Source organism: Cetorhinus maximus, chromosome 7 (assembly GCF_964194155.1).
Source record: "Cetorhinus maximus chromosome 7, sCetMax3.hap1.1, whole genome shotgun sequence".
NCBI classification, from domain to species: domain Eukaryota; kingdom Metazoa; phylum Chordata; class Chondrichthyes; order Lamniformes; family Cetorhinidae; genus Cetorhinus; species Cetorhinus maximus.
Window position 1 is genome coordinate 68105674 of NC_135885.1, and position 17136 is coordinate 68122809.

General features: G+C 39.3%; 1 protein-coding gene across 1 annotated transcript in view; it reads right to left on the reverse strand.

The window, feature by feature from the left end:
* tenm4 (teneurin transmembrane protein 4) overlaps positions 1–17136 on the reverse strand; it is a 240022-nt gene that overhangs the window by 210693 nt on the left and 12193 nt on the right. The window contains exons 3-4 of the mRNA XM_078544823.1: positions 11249–11377; positions 4251–4465 (exon numbers count right to left, since the gene is read on the reverse strand). Of these exons, the coding sequence (XP_078400949.1) occupies positions 4251–4465; positions 11249–11377 (344 nt within the window). The remainder of the gene's footprint in view (positions 1–4250; positions 4466–11248; positions 11378–17136) is intronic.

Sequence of the window (17136 nt, forward strand, 5' to 3'; positions counted from 1 at the left end):
GCCAGATTAATTAGGGGTTTTAGGAGTTATTATAGTCGTAATTTGTAGACTTATGTATGCACTTGAAATCTTTTTTGTTAATAAATGTTTAATTTAGTTTTCTAAAAAATCTCAACTTTTGGTGTACTTGTTACTACTGAATTCAGTGCACGCATCTCAAAATAAATACAAATTGCAAAACCATTGTGATAGTAGGATCGAGTTTCTCGTGGGTTCAATCCGCCTGGCACACATCATCTGCTGCGTCATAACAGGTACATTATTCAGTTTCTTAGTGGAATAAATGAGAAGTAATATTTCAAAGCTTTTAACAAGGAAGGTTGTTGAGGGTAGTGTATTAGATGCCTTCTACATGAATTTTAGCAAGGCTTTTGACAGATCGCCCATGGCGGACTGGTCCGCATAAAAGTCCATGGGATCCAAGGGAATGTGTCAAGTTGGATCTAAAATTAGCTCAGTGGCAAGAAGCAATGGCTAATGGACGTTGGGTGTTTTTGTGAATGGAAGGCTGTTTCCTATGACTTTCCATGGGGTTCAGAGCTAGGTCCTTTGCTTTTCATGGTACATTTCAATGATTTAGACTTAAATGTAGGGGGCATGATTAAGAAGTAGGCAGATGATACTAAAATCAGCCATGCGTCAATAGGGAGGAAGGAAGCTGTGCACTACAGGGAGATATCAATGGATTGGTTAAGGGTGCAGAAAAGTAGCAAATGCAATTCACTCTGGAGAAATGTGAAGCCATGCATCGGGGGAAAATAAATAAGGCAAGACAATACAGAATAAATTGCAGGATACTGAGAAGTATAGAGGGACAGAGACACTGGAGTGTACTTCCACACATTCCTGAAGATAGCAGGAAAGGTAGATAAATTGATTTTAAAAAGCATATGGGATACTTTCTTTAATAGCTGAGGCACAGAATATAAGAGTAGGGAGATTATGGTAGTACTACATAAAACACTTCAGGCCATCAGTACAGTGCTTGCTACCACATTACAGGAAGTATGTGATAACATGAGAGAAGGGACAGAGAATGATGAGGATGTTGCCAGGACCAGGGAATTTTAGCTGTGAGGATAAATTGGATGGCTGGTGTTGGTTTCCTAGGAACAGAGGAGGCTGAGAGAGATTTCATGGAGACATATAAGATGATGAGAGGCCTGCACAGAAAGAGAGGCTGGACAGGTCTCTTCCCGTTGGCATGGATATGATAGACTGAAGGGCCTCCTTTTGTATCATTAATTTCAATGATTCTATTCAAATTTACCTTTGAGTATCCTTGCACCCTAAGGGAGTAGTTTAATTTTTAAATTAAATTTTTGGCCTATAAATGAATGCAATTAGTGGAAACTCCCAATGATGATTACTTTCACTCTGAGATTTGACCAATTCTGTGGGTGGGACCTGCTTCCAGCTTGATGTTTTTAAAACTAGCACACGAGATTGTGGAAATTTGAGTTGTGCTGTACGCAAATTACACTTACAATTCCATGATCTTTTGTGCTGGTTACATCATTTGGAGCTGAATTGCACTGAGAAACCAATTTGCAATTGAGTGGAAATTGTAGGCCACCTAAGTGACATTTTTACAGTGCTAGTAGGATAAACAAAGTTCTGAAAGTCATGAGATTTGATTTTTTATGCATTTCATGATTCTTCTTCTTCAGTTCTCTTCCCAAAGGTCCGACGTACAGTGCCACGACCTCCAACATGGGTAGGGCAAGGAGGCAGGTCCCAAATCCACCCCAGCTGGAATGGGGATTGAACCCCATGCTGCTGGCACCAATCTGATACATAATGGCTGTCCAGCCAACTAAACCAACCTGCACCCCCACCACCACCCCTCCCCAAGGAGCCTGAGTTGCTGTGGCAACATACACTTTACCATTCACATTGTCTTCTTGAGCTATGGATAGTGACGGTAGAGGCTCCAACTTCTTTCCATCACATGGCTGACTGGGAATTTTATCTGCTTTTACTGCCTGCCATTGGTGTACGTTAGAAGTTGATACTCAACCTGTTTGGCCGTGGCGTGAACACACCTTCCTTGGACATCAAATTTTGGAGTAGGATTTGAACCCAAAGCTTCTGGCTCAGAGGCAGGGACACTACCCACTGCCCCATAAGACTTCTACATTTCACGACTATAACAAATAATGTTGAAAAGCTTGAGCCTAACATCTGGTGCTTGGGAATTTTAGTCAGATTGCCACTCAGATCCTTTTTTCTTTACTTTAGTTGGGGGCTGCACATTTCTCGCCCGACTTTCTGACTTGGACCTGCTAAGAAATGTGCAGTGTACTGGCTCCTGGGGTACTTCTGAGCAGTGTCGGGTGGAAGTGAAGACACACCCCCTTTTTACAGCACTAGCTGCTGTAAAGCAGGTAAGTTTAAAGGAAAAGTGTGTAAGCTAAGTGGGTGAGGGTGGTTCAGGGTGGGGAGGAGGGACTGTAGGATGGGTTGGTGGGGGCATAGGATGGGTCGGGAGGATGGGTTGGGGGTGAGGGGGTAGTCGGGAGGCTTGGGAGAGGTCGGTGGTATAGTTACCCAGGGTTTAGAAATGGTTTTAAACCTTCTAACTTTTGGATAACTATTCTGTTTAGAGATTTGGAACCATCCGATGTATCCAATTTAAATTGGAGTATCAGATGGATCCTGGTGCAGGGTAATTGCCCATCAGAAGCTGAACTTCCCGGGCAATTGCCGTGCAGTCCTAGCTGGGGACTTCCGGGAGTTCCCTAGCGCATATCTTCTGGGGTACCTTCCAGGTAGGCCCTCTCACCACCCCACGGAGATCAGAAGTTCTGAGCCATAGATTCCAACACACTATTTCTGTCAAAGTTGGTACTACACAATCAGTTTGGGGGTTAAAGTAAATCAATTCAAGCCTAAATTACTGATTTGTGGTTGGAATACATTCCGTTCAGTAGAGCTATAGCAAAGATTGGAGCTACTAATCTATGCATATTCCTTGGGCCTATCTCCCAGATAGTGCCATTACTTTGAACAACACAAATTCAGAGTTCGTCATTATTGCTGAACCAGGATTGTTGAAGCACGTTTAAACTGTGAGAAATCTCTTACTTGGTCACTGACATCCTGTGAGGCAAAGAGCAATTTTTTCTGGAATAAAAAATTGAAAAATGATTTTGCTACCCCAGTGTAGAGAGGAAATCTCCCACACTGACTACAATTTCTCCACATACTTTCATTCCACTAGGAAAGCCAAATTTTGAGATATCATTTTTTAAATTTCAGTTTTCTTCAGTTGCTGTTGATCTGCACTTGGCCTAAAGAAAGAAAAGGTCTAAAACCAAATTGTTTTCTGCATGTAAGAAATAATATCAAATTGCAGTTTAGTTCATGAAATTCTCATCGCAATTTGAATTTGAACAGAATATAATTGGCTAATTTAAAAGATACTTAAACATGGAAATCTAATAAAGTCGTACATCTCACTTGCACTAAGGGTTTGAGGAAGGGTTTTCTTGGGGAATAAGTTAGTAGGCAAGACCTTTCAAGAAGGCAGCAAGAATGTGTTCAAGGGATAAATTTCTGGAGAAAATATTGCAGGATAAGCAGGGGTGTTGATCTATGAAAAAGCCAATGGCTTGTTTGGACCCAAAGACCTTTTGTGATTCTTAAACATTAGGGTTTTATATTGTCGGGCTCCTGGAGTTAATTTTGAAATTGAGAATACAGATTCCTTACACTTTAAAAAAATCACAAGACTGAAACCTATTGAAAACTAATTTTTATCACAATACAACTGTAAATTAAAAACTTTCAGCTGCTTTTATAAATCGTTTGAATGCTATTAGGCGATATCCAATTGACTTCTATACTGGAAGTTCAGGACCCAAGCATTTGGCCTTAGACCTAATGTTTTGGGGTAACTTCATGATAGGATATGATCACTGGACAGAGTGGTGCTGATAGCTTTTTAATGTTCTAATTTTTGAGCTTCTAAAGTGCTAGCTGAGCTAGATGCCTTCAGCCATTCCAAAGGTAGTTACTAGCTTCGTATTGGTCTGATCTCTATCATGGAAAGTCGAACACTGTCTCAGTGTTCTGAATGCCACTGATGCAACCTCTTGCCAGTTTTAAAACTGATAGTTCTCCACTGACTACCCTTGGAGAAAATGGGAGATTGAGGCACCCACCTAAGAGTAACCAGGTCGCACATTACAAAATAAAAATCCTACTCCTTTACTCAAATGTTTGAATTAACGTGCAATGGTACTTACCTGGGTGTGAGATGGTGGAAGGCCACGTCGACCATAAATACCAACCAGAGCATCCTTTCCCAACGACACGTTGAATTTCAAATACATTGGGTGATCTATGAACACCTGAGTGCGCCAGAATAAGCCGGGTGGTATCTTCTGGGTGACTCTCCGCCCAACATCAATTTCTCCTGAATCTATATAGCTATCTTCTGGGATTAAATTATCTGTTTTTCCTGTGAAAATATAGCAAGAGATTTGTACTTTCTTGTTCAACAAAGAGAAATTCGTTGGATCGATATCTGAGGAAGCAAACTGTGCAAAAGGATTCAAAATTTAGAGAGCTTTAAAAGAAAGTAGAGAAAGGGGGAAAGCAAAATCATAATATGCAGAGACAAAAACCAAATGCAGTATTTATTACCCAGCTCTGCGCAATGGTCTTAGAATCTGAGCTACTTTTTCTCACTTTCACAAATCATTTCTGGAGCATTTTTAAAAGCAATCTGCAAATTGAGAGTTTCCAAAGTCTGAGACAAATTGTTACTAAAAATGGACCAAAATACGTAGTGAGTCTTGAATGCTGTCGGTTACAGATTGGTGAAATTACATTCTGTTTCACTAAAATTTAGCTCTGTTAATCTCATAAACAATCCTATGACTTGCTATCTGAAGGTTATTGATTTCACATCACATTATTGTATACCTATAAAATCATTTAACTGCCATGACTGCCTTTTTAATATAGAACTCTTGAGAGGCTAACTATCTGCTATTCAGGCCCACATTTGCCTTGACATTTCCTATCCTTGGCAAAAGAATTCTCTTTATAGTCTTACTGAGATTCAGAAAAAAGCATCTCTATAACTCACTTAATGGTAAATTCAACTCAGTTTGTTGCTCTGCTGTTTTGTGCTGTCAGTTATAATCAGTAAAATGACTAAACTTTTATTATTGGATTTTTTCTTAAATAACCAGAAACAATATCACCCAAGATACCCTTTTAATATACCTCTGCCTTCTGATGAAGTTTGTAGTGATTTTTGGCTAATATTGTGTTGATGCTTTGGTTTTCTGGGTTGACACAAATGTTTCAATAACAGCTGTTCAAATAAATGGTCTTCAAGAAAATTGTTTGGTTTTACCACAATGGATCATACTTCAAAGCTTCATTTGAAGCTTTACGAATGCAGTTTACTCCTGATAATTCAAAGTTTTTTCTGGTGCTAACTTCCTTTCAATACTTTAAATCACACAATATAAATAAGGCAGCGGGGGAGGGGGAGGGGGGAGTTGGAATTTAATCCAAAGAAAATTAGTTATTAAATAATTTAAGAAATTTTGAATTTAATGGCATAGACTGCAATTTTTTTGTAAATCGATTTTTGAAGTGGACAGCAAATACCTCTAATTTCCAGAATTATTGTTCAAACATCTAAAACCGTAACTTTCTACAGTACTCTTCAACCTCCATGAATTACAACCCATTCACACTACAATATGCTTCCTAACCTGCATGATCCCCATCATCTCCAAGTTCCACTAACTTGCTTTGCCCCAACAAAATGATTTCATGATATTTGTCATTGCTTCCAAATCCCTCCACAGCTTTTCCCTCATCCCCCATCCAAATATCCTGGAATACCTCTTCCATTCCTCGGACTTTTCCTGCTCCCTTTATTTCATCATTGATGATCACTATTTCACCCGTTAAGACTTTTGCCCTCTGGAACAGTCTCTCCAGATCCACCCATCTGGAACAACCTTTCCCTGATATCTCCTCAAAATCTTACTCCATGATTGTGCCTTACTGCCCTCCAATCTATTCTCTTTTTCGTATTATTTTCCATTGTCAATATAACACAAATGCAGTAGTAGTGACAGTGAAACATCAGTATTGACATTCATTACTCCACTGAAACTGACAACTTCTGGAGTCTGCACAGATGCAGTTAAATGTGGAAATCAAGAATTTGTGTCAGTGATATGCTTCATCTTAAGGTGCACTGTTGAATTCCCACCAGACTGCAATCAAGTAGAAATCACTTAACTGACGAGAAATTGCTCTTTTATGTTATTAGTTTTACTGTAAAAACCTTTGAACAAGTTTACACTTTGTTGTAAGAGATGCAATTGGGTTTTTATTTGCATATTAAGTTCATAATTACTTCTGAACACCCTCACTGACTCCAAATTTCTAATTTTATGTTTACAGAATATCAAATTTCTCCATGATGATAAAGAAATCACATTTTTAAAAATACTTTTAAAAAGGTTTGCTTATGATGCTCATCTTTTTAATTCCATATGTATGTCTCAGTAACTTATTTTGCTGTCTTGGAAAATTTTAATTAGAAGTGAACAATTCAGAACATTTCACTTCCTGTTTTGCTGAGCGTGAGAATACTTCAGTGTGATTGGTTGCTTACCCCAATTGTTGAAATCATTGAGCTGAATTTTCCCACCTTAGTTTTTAAGTGCTAAGTGGCTTTATTTCCTGGAGCCCACACTACAGCAATTGCTAAATATTTGCGGGTAGCTTTATTCGAGGTGAGCGGTGAGCATTGTTGCTTAATGCTGACTGTGAAACCTGAGCCTTTAAGCTATCTTCCCATGCATGAAGAACACTATCAATTGCTCACTTCTACTGGACCTTGAGGTGACTAACACATGCAAAATAAATTACATTTCTGTTGTATATAAAAATAAATGATAAATGCAATTTTGGATCAAAGTACATGCATTCTAAATTTATTTCCCTGTGTATAGATACTTTGAAAAGCAATGTTCCAACCAGATTTCTAAAAGTCCTACAATGCAAGAAACAGGAATGGACCAGTCAATAGGATCAATGCCCAGGTTATCAAAACACCCTTATTCAATCTCTTATGGAGTCCTTTGGTGTGATTACAATTCATTCAGTATATCCACATGGATTACTAAGACAAGTATCTGACTTTGTGATTTTTAGATAATTGCAAACATAAAACATGGTATTATAAATAAATTACATTCCTATAATAGCATAATCTATAATTTCATTTTAAGTATAAATGCCTGATAAGAGGCCATAGAAAGGCCTCATGGTAAGCCAGCTTGTTACAGTGCTGACAGCCCCTTATGTTTACTTTTTCTTCTTTCTATCAATATCATGAATTATTTTCAAGTACAACCAAAAGATGTTTAATTTAGTGCTGCCTCAGAGACATCCCAACCTCTGCCCAGTGCAGCCTCTTCTTCCTTTAACTTGCACCACTGCAGCACTTGTGACATCTTCATGAATTTCAATTTTGTCTTCTTCATCTTTTGTCTCTCATTGAAATCTAATTTCACCTCTTTCTCATTCTTAACACTGCTATTTTCCCTCTTCCATATTTCTATCCCAAGTGCCAATTCAAAAGAAATGCATGATCTTATGCTCATTCAAAAATAACTGGGATTTATATAACACATTTAAATGCAGTAAAATATCCCAAGAGGAGTGTGATCAAACAAAATTTGATATTAGCACAGATGAGCAAACAAAAGCCTTGGTGAAAGAGGTAGGTTTGAAGGAGCACCTTTAAGGAGGAGAGAGAGGTAGAGAAGCAGAGAAGTTTAGGGAAGGAATTCCAGAACCTGGATTGAATTTTTCAAGGAGTTGACTAGCTGTGTAGATGAGGGTAGTGCAGTTAATGTAGTCTACATGGACTTCAGTAAGGCTTTTGACAAGGTCCTGTACGGGAGAATGGTCAATTTGGTAAGAGCCCATTGGATCCAGGGCAATTTGGCAAATTGGATCCTAAATTGGCTTAGTGGCAGGGGGCAGAGGGTGATGGTCGAAGGTTGTTTCTGCGATTGGAAGCCTGTGATGAGTGGTGTACCACAGGGATTGGTGCTGGAACACTTGCTGCTTGTAGTGTACATTAATGATTTAGACATGAATATAAGAGGTCTGATCAGTAAGTTTGCAGATGACACAAAAATTGCTGGTGTCATTAGTAGTGAGGAGGAAAGTCTTAGATTACAGGACAATATAGATGGGCTGGTAAGATGGGGCAGAGCAGTGGCAAATGGAATTTAATCCTGAGAAGTGTGAGGTAATGCATTTTGGGAGGACTAACATAGCAAGGGACTACACAATGAATGGTAGGACCCTAGGAAGTACAGAGGATCAGAGGGACCTTGGTGTACATGTCCACAGATCCCTGAAAGCAGCAGCACAGGTAGATGAGGTGGTTAAGAAGGCATATGGGATACTTACCTTTATTGGTCGAGGCATAGAATATAAGAGCAGAGAGGTTATGTTGGAGCTGTATAAAATGCTAGTTAAACCACAGCTGGAGCACCGTCTGCAGTTCTGGTCGCCGCATTAAAGGAAGGATACGATTGACTGGAGAGAGTACAAAGGAGATTCACTATGATGTTGCCTGGGCTGGAGCGTTTCAGCTATGAAGAGAAACTGGATAGGCCAGGGCTGTTTTCCTTAGAGCAAAGAAGGCTGCGGGGGGACCCAATAGAGGTATACAAAATTGAGGGGTATAGATAGGGTAGATAGGAAGAAGCTTTTCCCCTTAGTGGAGGTGTCAATAACCAGGGGGCATAGATTTAAGGTAAGGGGCAGGAGGTTTAGAGAGGATTTGAGGAAAGTTTTTTTCACCCAGAGGGTGGTTGGAGTCTGGAATACACAGCCTGAGGGGGTGGTAGAGGCAGGAAGCCTCAACATTTAAGAAGTATTTAGATGAGCACTTGAAACGCCATAGCATACAGGGCTATGGGCCAAGTGCTGGAAAATGGGATTAGAATAGATAGGTGCTTGGTGGCCAGCATGGACATGATGGGCTGAAGGGCCTGTTTCTGTGCTGTATAACTCTATCACTCTATGAACCCGGGGCCTTAGAAACCCTTCTGCTTGACTAGCAACACTTGCACAAATCAAGTGGCGGACAATAGCCATCTCCAACAAGAAAGAATCTAACCATCGCCCCTTGACATTCAAAGGCATTACTATCACTGCATCTCCCACTATCAACACCCTGGGGGTTACCATTGACGAGAACTGAACTGGACTAGCCAAATAAATATTGTGGATACAAGAACAGGTCAGAGGCTAGGAATCCTGCAGCGAGTAACTCACCTCCTGATTCCTCAAAGCCCGTCCACCATCTACACGGCACAAGTCAGGATTGCACTGCAATACTCTCCACTTGCCTGGATGAGTGCAGCTCCAACAACACTCAAGAAGCTTGACATCATCCAGGACAAAGCAGCCCACTTGATTAGTACCCCATCTACAAGCATTCACTTCCTCCCCCACCGATACACAGTAGCAGCAGTGTGCACCATCTACAAGATGCACTGCAAGAACTCACCAAAGCCCCTCAGACAGCACCTTCCAAACCCACGACCACTACTATCTAGGCTGCAGACAGGTGGGAACACCACCACCTGGAAGTTCCCCTCCAAGCCACTCACCATCCTGACTTGGAAATATATCGCCGTTCCTTCACTGTTGCTGGGTCAAAATTCTGGAACTCCCTTCCTAACAGCACTGTGGGTGTACCTACACCACATGGACTGCAGTGGTTCAAGAAGGCAACTCACCACCACCTTCTTAAGGGCAATTAGGGGTGGGCAATAAATGCTGGCCAAGCCATTGATGCTCACATTCGATGGGTGAATAAAAATAAAAATAAAAATTTGGATCAGCTAACTTCAATCCCTTGTAGCTAAAATGATCTCTTGCTCAGCTCACTAGATTCATATGTTGCCTCTATTGCTGTCCTAATCTTGTCAAGGCTTGAAATGAACTTCTGAAATTCTTGTAAAGAACATTGAATCTGTCAACTCTAACTTTGCCTCTGCTCAAATTCTTCACAAATGCAATGTTCATCATCAGCAACAATACACTTCACCTCTTCCATGGAACTTTCTATGGAAAGTTGTCACAGATAGCACAGGTGCCAAATGCTTCCCTCTCTGATCATTAAATAATTTGCCAATCCATGTAACCTGATATCCTGATAAGTGAACAAAACTCCTAATATTTTAGTTAGGCGAAGTTCAGTGGTGGCACTCCCACGTCTCAGTCAGAAGCTTGTAAGCTCAAGTCCCAATCCAGAGACTTGAGCGCAAAATTTAGGCCGACACTTCAGTTCAGTTTTTCAGATGAGGCATTAAACTGAGACCTCATCTGCTTTCTCAAAACCTATAGAACTATTTCAAAGACAAGCAGGAGATTTCTCCTGGCATCCTGGCACTCCTCAACCAACTAAACTGTGGGTTGACTATAACCAACCTGACAAAGTTATTTAAACACAATTCCTACTAGTGACATCAAGTGGTGAAGAATAAAATCAAAATAATGGCAAGAACTTATGAATTGCAAATCAAAAGTTCTTCTTAATGCAATATCTAGAGGGCTATGTTAACAGTAGAGACAGCAGATTCAAAAGATAGGCTGTCATCATGTTTTAATTAATGTGTTGTGGGTATATAAGTTCAGAACGTAGGAATGGGTTCAATTTGAAGGTTATCCAAGTCAGTGCTAGTCATGGAGTGTATTTTAATTTTCATAGCAGTGCTTTTGAACAGGTTTCTTATCTGAACATTTTTTTTGGAATATACTGTTACTGTTAAAACTTACGTCTGACTCCATGACTGCCATTGTGCAGTGTCTCCAGGGCAGCTCTTTGTTTATGTGAATAAGTCATGATCATAAAATAACATTGCTTCATTAAAATGTAATCCGCCACAATGCAATATGTACAGAATACAGTGAATATTGATTTGACAAAAGTTCACGAGATCATAAAATTGTTCAAGAATGAGCAAACTCTTCAAAATTTTGTAATAATGAGAAGGCAGAAACATATTAAAAGGAAACATTGTGTGTACAGTTCTAAAAATATAATTTACAAATAAAGCCTTGTATATTAAACATAAAGTACACTGCAGATTTAAAGGCAGTTTCATAGTATTATGTTTACAGTAGACCATACCTTCACTGGTTCCTTTGCCTTTCCTTTCAGGCAAGCCTAAACCTGTGCCACCAGAGGGAGACAATGTGACGTCCGTTGGCACTGGCCAACTGCTGGCTTTGTTCTCACCGATCTGATACATCTGCCCTTCCATCGGCTGCAGGTGCCAGTTTAGGCCAAACAGGTGCATGGCTGTGATAGCAATGAGAAAAGTCATCTTTTTCTGGCTGGATCACTGCAGGAGTTCTGGATAAATTAGGCACCGATGTACAGTACAGTGATGTGGCCTGGAATAGGGCTTTTCTATATTTTAAGTTATGTGCTATCTGTAAATAATCCATGTAATTATCCAGTTATCTCCACAAAGTTGCAGTGCAAAATTGTAGGAAACTGAAAGGTGATACCTTTATTATATGTGGTATAATACTGTGTGGGGTTTCACTACTAAAATTAATTCTTTACAGAGACCTACAAAGCCAAATCAGAAAGGTTACAGATCCTTGTTCAATGCTTTACATTATGTTAGTAGCTTTCTTTTCATTATTGGTGATGATATTTTACTTTGTATCTTGCATGACCTATCACTACACTTGTGCAAATAGAAAGTTCACAAAGTCATACAGTTAGTGCACTTTTGTCCAGTCAATTTCTATTGTGCTAAAGGGCAGCTTCATAGATGTGTTATGTTGTACATTATGGAAGTACATTTTAACTTTTTTAAGGGCCTAAATGGTAGGAGATCGCCACCTTGAATAGGAGGGATAATCAGGCAGGGTGCACAAGAGTTGGTTGGTCTGCAGGACCCATTTTGTACTTCTGCTGCAGTTGACTTTTGCACCTCATATCTGCCCTGGCAGTGAATAAACTTCCAGTGTAAATTGCATCTGAAAACAATGTTGGAACTGATCACTTGGTGGCCACGTAAGTGCATCATCTTATTGCCCATTTGCACAATTTGTGGAGCAATCCGAAATTGCCCAGCCTGTTTGTTTTGTGACAACATTTTAAAAACATTGTCATGGTACCGATAACCAAGGACTGGTAACAGAACATGGACGACTCTTCCTTATGTGGAAGAATGCTATGACATCCCTATTTAGTGATGTCATCATATTAGATAGATGTTTACAAAAATGATTATCTTGCAAAGCAAAAATAAAAATAAGATGACATCTGCCCGTTTAAATTTTATTTTTTCTAGTTGTCATAGAAGAGTTGCTGATAACTATTTAATTTTGGAACTGATTGTGTTCTGTTTCTTTTTTGCACTTTGCAGTGATCTATCATAATGGTGTCAGTTATTTTCAGCATTATTTTTGTGATTCTAGGATAATAAGTGCTGCTTTACAAAAATGTGACCTTGAACAACAGCCAATTGAAGTCTATTTTTGTTATGTGGAAGCAGTTTCATTGACTACACTTCTCACTATCCAATGCTTACAACAAGGATTTATTATGACATTTTTTATATAGGAATCTGGTTCAGCTTTGATTTTCAGTGATTTCAGTTCTCATCACTTTAGAAGTAAAGAGGGATGAGAGATTAAGAATGAATCCCCAAGTCATGACTATTTTGTGCAAGTCTGCCTCCTGTGCAGGATAAATTCTAAATTCAATGGCAGTCATGACATATTCTATCACTGAAATTATGCTGTGAAATACTATGAATGTTCATCTTTTTATCTTAAATGCCTCTTCTATTTTTGATGAAAGTATTAACTCATTTAATTTGGGAGGGTAACTTCACTACTGGAGTTACAGAGACCAGAGGTTCAGGTGAACATGCCAGCTCCTGCCAGAAACGTACGTTTAATTTTGGGCCTAGGGGAATTACTTATTATTTTACGGAGGTTAGAAGTGGTTTCCTGAAATGTGCACATGTAATGTTTTGATTTCTATCTTGCAGACAGGCCATTGATATTTATGGCACAAGAAATTACTTTTTGGCAAAGTCATAGCAAGTAATGGACTTGCATCTTGGGAAGAGAAAATGTCACCTAAATAAATGAATATAAAATATAGTGCAGATTCCTATGAGACCAATATGTTCCAATTCGTAGCAACTTCCAGAAAACAGTCACTGTTTATCCTGTATAGTACACAATGCTTCATTTGACATTCTCAATCTATTGTGACTTGGGTTTTGCATATGCCTATGTAAGGTTGTGCAGCTGCACAAGACAGCAATAAGGAAAATGAGTATTTGTCAGACCTTTATCTCATAGGCTGTTAATGTATTCTTCTAGAATGCACTATCACACAGGATCTTTGACATTAATTTACTAATTGAATTGGAATCAAAGTGGATTTCATCACAGCAGGACTCCCCAGCATTGTAAGTAATAAAGCAACAATGTGACTCGGTTAATCAAAAGTTAGTAGCTCAAGGGGAAGTTATTTTTTTTCAATGCATGAGGGAATAGACTGATGTGAATCTTACTTCTAATTTTAAAATAGTACATTAGACACCAATCTGTTCTGACTTAAGGGAATCTTTTGTTCTTTTGTTAGCCCTATCACCTTACTAATTCATCACACAGCTGGATAGGCAAGACAACTACTGCACTCAGCAGAAAAAAAAGTGTTGAAGGCTAAAAGAAGACCAGCAAAATGATGATCCACAAGGTCAATGAAAAAAGGCCTTTTGGGACAGATTGATGGAATGAGAAAGAGAAAGAGTGCTTAGGATGAAAAGACCATGACTGATTGCTGAGAAAAAAAGAAAGCGACAGGCAGTTAGTGAAGCATACACCCCAACAAACAAAACTCAGAAAAATTTTCACGTCAGATTTCTTCTGAGACCTTGTCGACTTGGTTTGGACACCACAGTACAATAATAAATTTCCAACCAAATCAATTCTAATGTGTGAAATTAAATTTAAGATTAAAAACGACTCAAGCATTGGTTGCTGGTGGCAAATGTGCTTGGCTTATGGCTCTTGACATTAACCTCTGTTAGGGATGAAGAAAAAATACGCTGCAATATTCTATGTGACAGAAAATGGCTATATATCTCAATGCAGGTTAACTTGAAAATAATGCTTTATGCTTCTAGGGGATGCAAAGAATAAAATTTAACTGGAAATACATTTAAACATGTAAGTTTGGATTGGTGTAAGCCACCATCAGCCTATCATTGTCAAAATCTTATGTCTGATGAGGCAGCTTAGAGCAAATTACATCAGTAGAGGCAAACTACTTCACTTGGATCATGACAGCGTAACATGAACTGTCTTTTGCAGTTGGCTGCATGCGACATTCTAATCTATGAAGCATAAAAATGTTCAAGTTAGTTTGGCCCAGAGTCCACTAATAGCTGCAATAATTAGATCTTGTCATATTACCACAGCTGGAGACAATTTGGCAGGACATGAATATTATGTAGCTATATATGATTCAAATGGGTGATATGTACAAAGAGAAAAACTAACACAAGACAAAATAAAAAAAAGTGTCAGCCATGCATCTTACTTCAATGTTATTTTGCAGTGCCAGCACTGTGAGCAAGAATTAGTCATTTATTTTCTCAGGCAGCAAGCAGGAAGAGGGAGACTTGGGGGAGGTGCGGGTGGGGGTGGGGGGGAGGGAGCGGGTGGTGACAACAAATGACTCTGATTTAACCATCTGACAACTGATGCCAAATGGGTGTTTTATATTTCAACACACAGTGCTAAGTACTGTCTTCAATGTTTACAGCATACCTCTTATTGAGAGAAAAGCAGAATAATTTATTTATGCTGAAATTTACAACAAAAAGTTCTGGACAACATTAACTTATGTTTCAGTCTCTGATCAGCAATGTTACATTTAGTCTTGAATAAACACAATCCATTTTGTCCAGATGATTGCTTTTTGCAGAAATGAGGTGAAAGCTGGCTAACCTCTATTACGTAGTTAAGAAAAAGATTTTAGCGTATTATTGAAAGTGTCTATAGATCACTAAATGAAGAACCGCAATATTAACTAATTTATTCCACTTGCACTTCATAGCAACGGTTTTCCTAAAATAGCTCTAAGGGCAAAAAGAAGTGTTATTTGTGTGTCAGGTATCAGATATATGATATGAAAAAAACATTGAATTCCTGAAAGTTGGCGTGATGTAATGTAGGCTTTTACTAAATCACATATACCTTGGACTTGGAATGTCATGGTGCATATTAGAAAAACCTTTTTTAAGATGTCCAATATTGGGACAAAATCACCACTTGTTTCAGCTACATATGTACACTGGTTATCCTATATTGCATTCTGCAGAAAGTGATCAATTACAGACAATTGGAAAAGTACATCACATTTAACAGTAATATTTTATACAGACTCATGGGTCAATTCACATGCGAGAATAACAGAATTTTATTTTATTTATGACATATAAATACTTACCCTTTAAACCTGTAATTGCGCCAAGGGATTTAAATGATCAGTTTTTCCCCCTTTTGGCTCATTTTTTTATCCCTCCATCTCATCATTGAAATTGTGAACACTTACCAGGAGACCATTATGGAGACAAACCTGTGGACTGAGTCATGACCTTAAAACTAATGGCCCACTGTGAACTATACATTAGGAGACATAATGGTATTGTCATAGACTGTGGTTTTGCTCAGGCCCTTAGCTGAGAACCGCCCTGTAAAAGTCTAGTAAAGACTAAAAATCACATTTATTATAGGTGGTTTGTCTTTAAAAGAATTACAAACCAACGAAACTGTGAATTAGATAATTGGTCTTTTTGTCACATTCTCACTTGGTTGGGAAAATATTTCCAAAGTTCTCAGAATAGGTTCTCTATGTCATATATGACAGCTGTGAAAGGTCACAACTAAAATTAGTTTTCTTAATCTTGGTCATGACAAAAACAGATATGTCAATATTTACTATCAGTATCAATGACACCAAAAAACAGGTTTTGATTGCTCAATTTATCCAAATTCATTTCTGCTCTGGTTCCAATTCCCAGTTCCACGTGTGAGAAGTTTGCAATTAGAAACTCACACCATGCTTGGGTGATTTGAAATCCACTGTGAAGTTAACTCAATTTGACTGGCAGGACTCTCCCCTGGTTGGAGTCAGACCTAGCACAAAGGAATTTGGTTGTGGTTGTTGGAGGTCAGTCATCTCAACTGCAGGACATCACTGCAGGAGCTCCTCAGGGGAGAGTCCTAGGCCCAACCATTTCAGCTGCTTCATCAATGACCTTCCTTCCATCATAAGGTCAGAAGTGGGGATATTTGCACAACATTCAGCACCATTTGTGACTCCTCAGATACTGAAGCAGTCCATGTCCAAATGCAGCAAGAGCTGGACAATATCCAGGCTTGGGCTGACAAGTGGCAAGTAACATTCGTGCCATACAAGTGTCAGGCAATGACCATCTCCAACAAGAGAGAATCCAACCATCGTCCCTTGATGTTCAATGGCATTACCATCACTGAATCCCCCATTATCAACATCCTAGGGGTTACCATTGGCCAGAAACTGAACTGGACTAGCATTATAAATACTGTGGCTACAAGAGCAGGTCAGAGGCTAGGAACCTTGCGACGAGTAACTCACCTCCTGACTCTCCAAAGCCTGTTCACCATCTACAAAGCACAAGTCAGGAGTTTGATGGGATACACTCCACTTTCCTGGATGAGTGCAGCTCCCACAACACTCAAGAAGCTGTACATTGTTCAGGGCAAAGCAGGTCGCTTGATTGGCACCACATCCATGAACATTTAGTTCCTCCACCACCAAAGCACAGTAGCCGCAATGTGTACCACCTACAAGATGCACTGCAGGTCCTTAGCAGCACCTTCCAAACCTACGGCCGCTACCACCTAGAAGGACAAAGGCAGCAGATCGATGTAAACACCACCACCTGGAAGTTCCCCTCCAAGCCACTCACTATCCTGACTTGGAAATATATCGCCATTCCTTCACTGTTGCTAGGTCAAAATCCTGGAACTCCC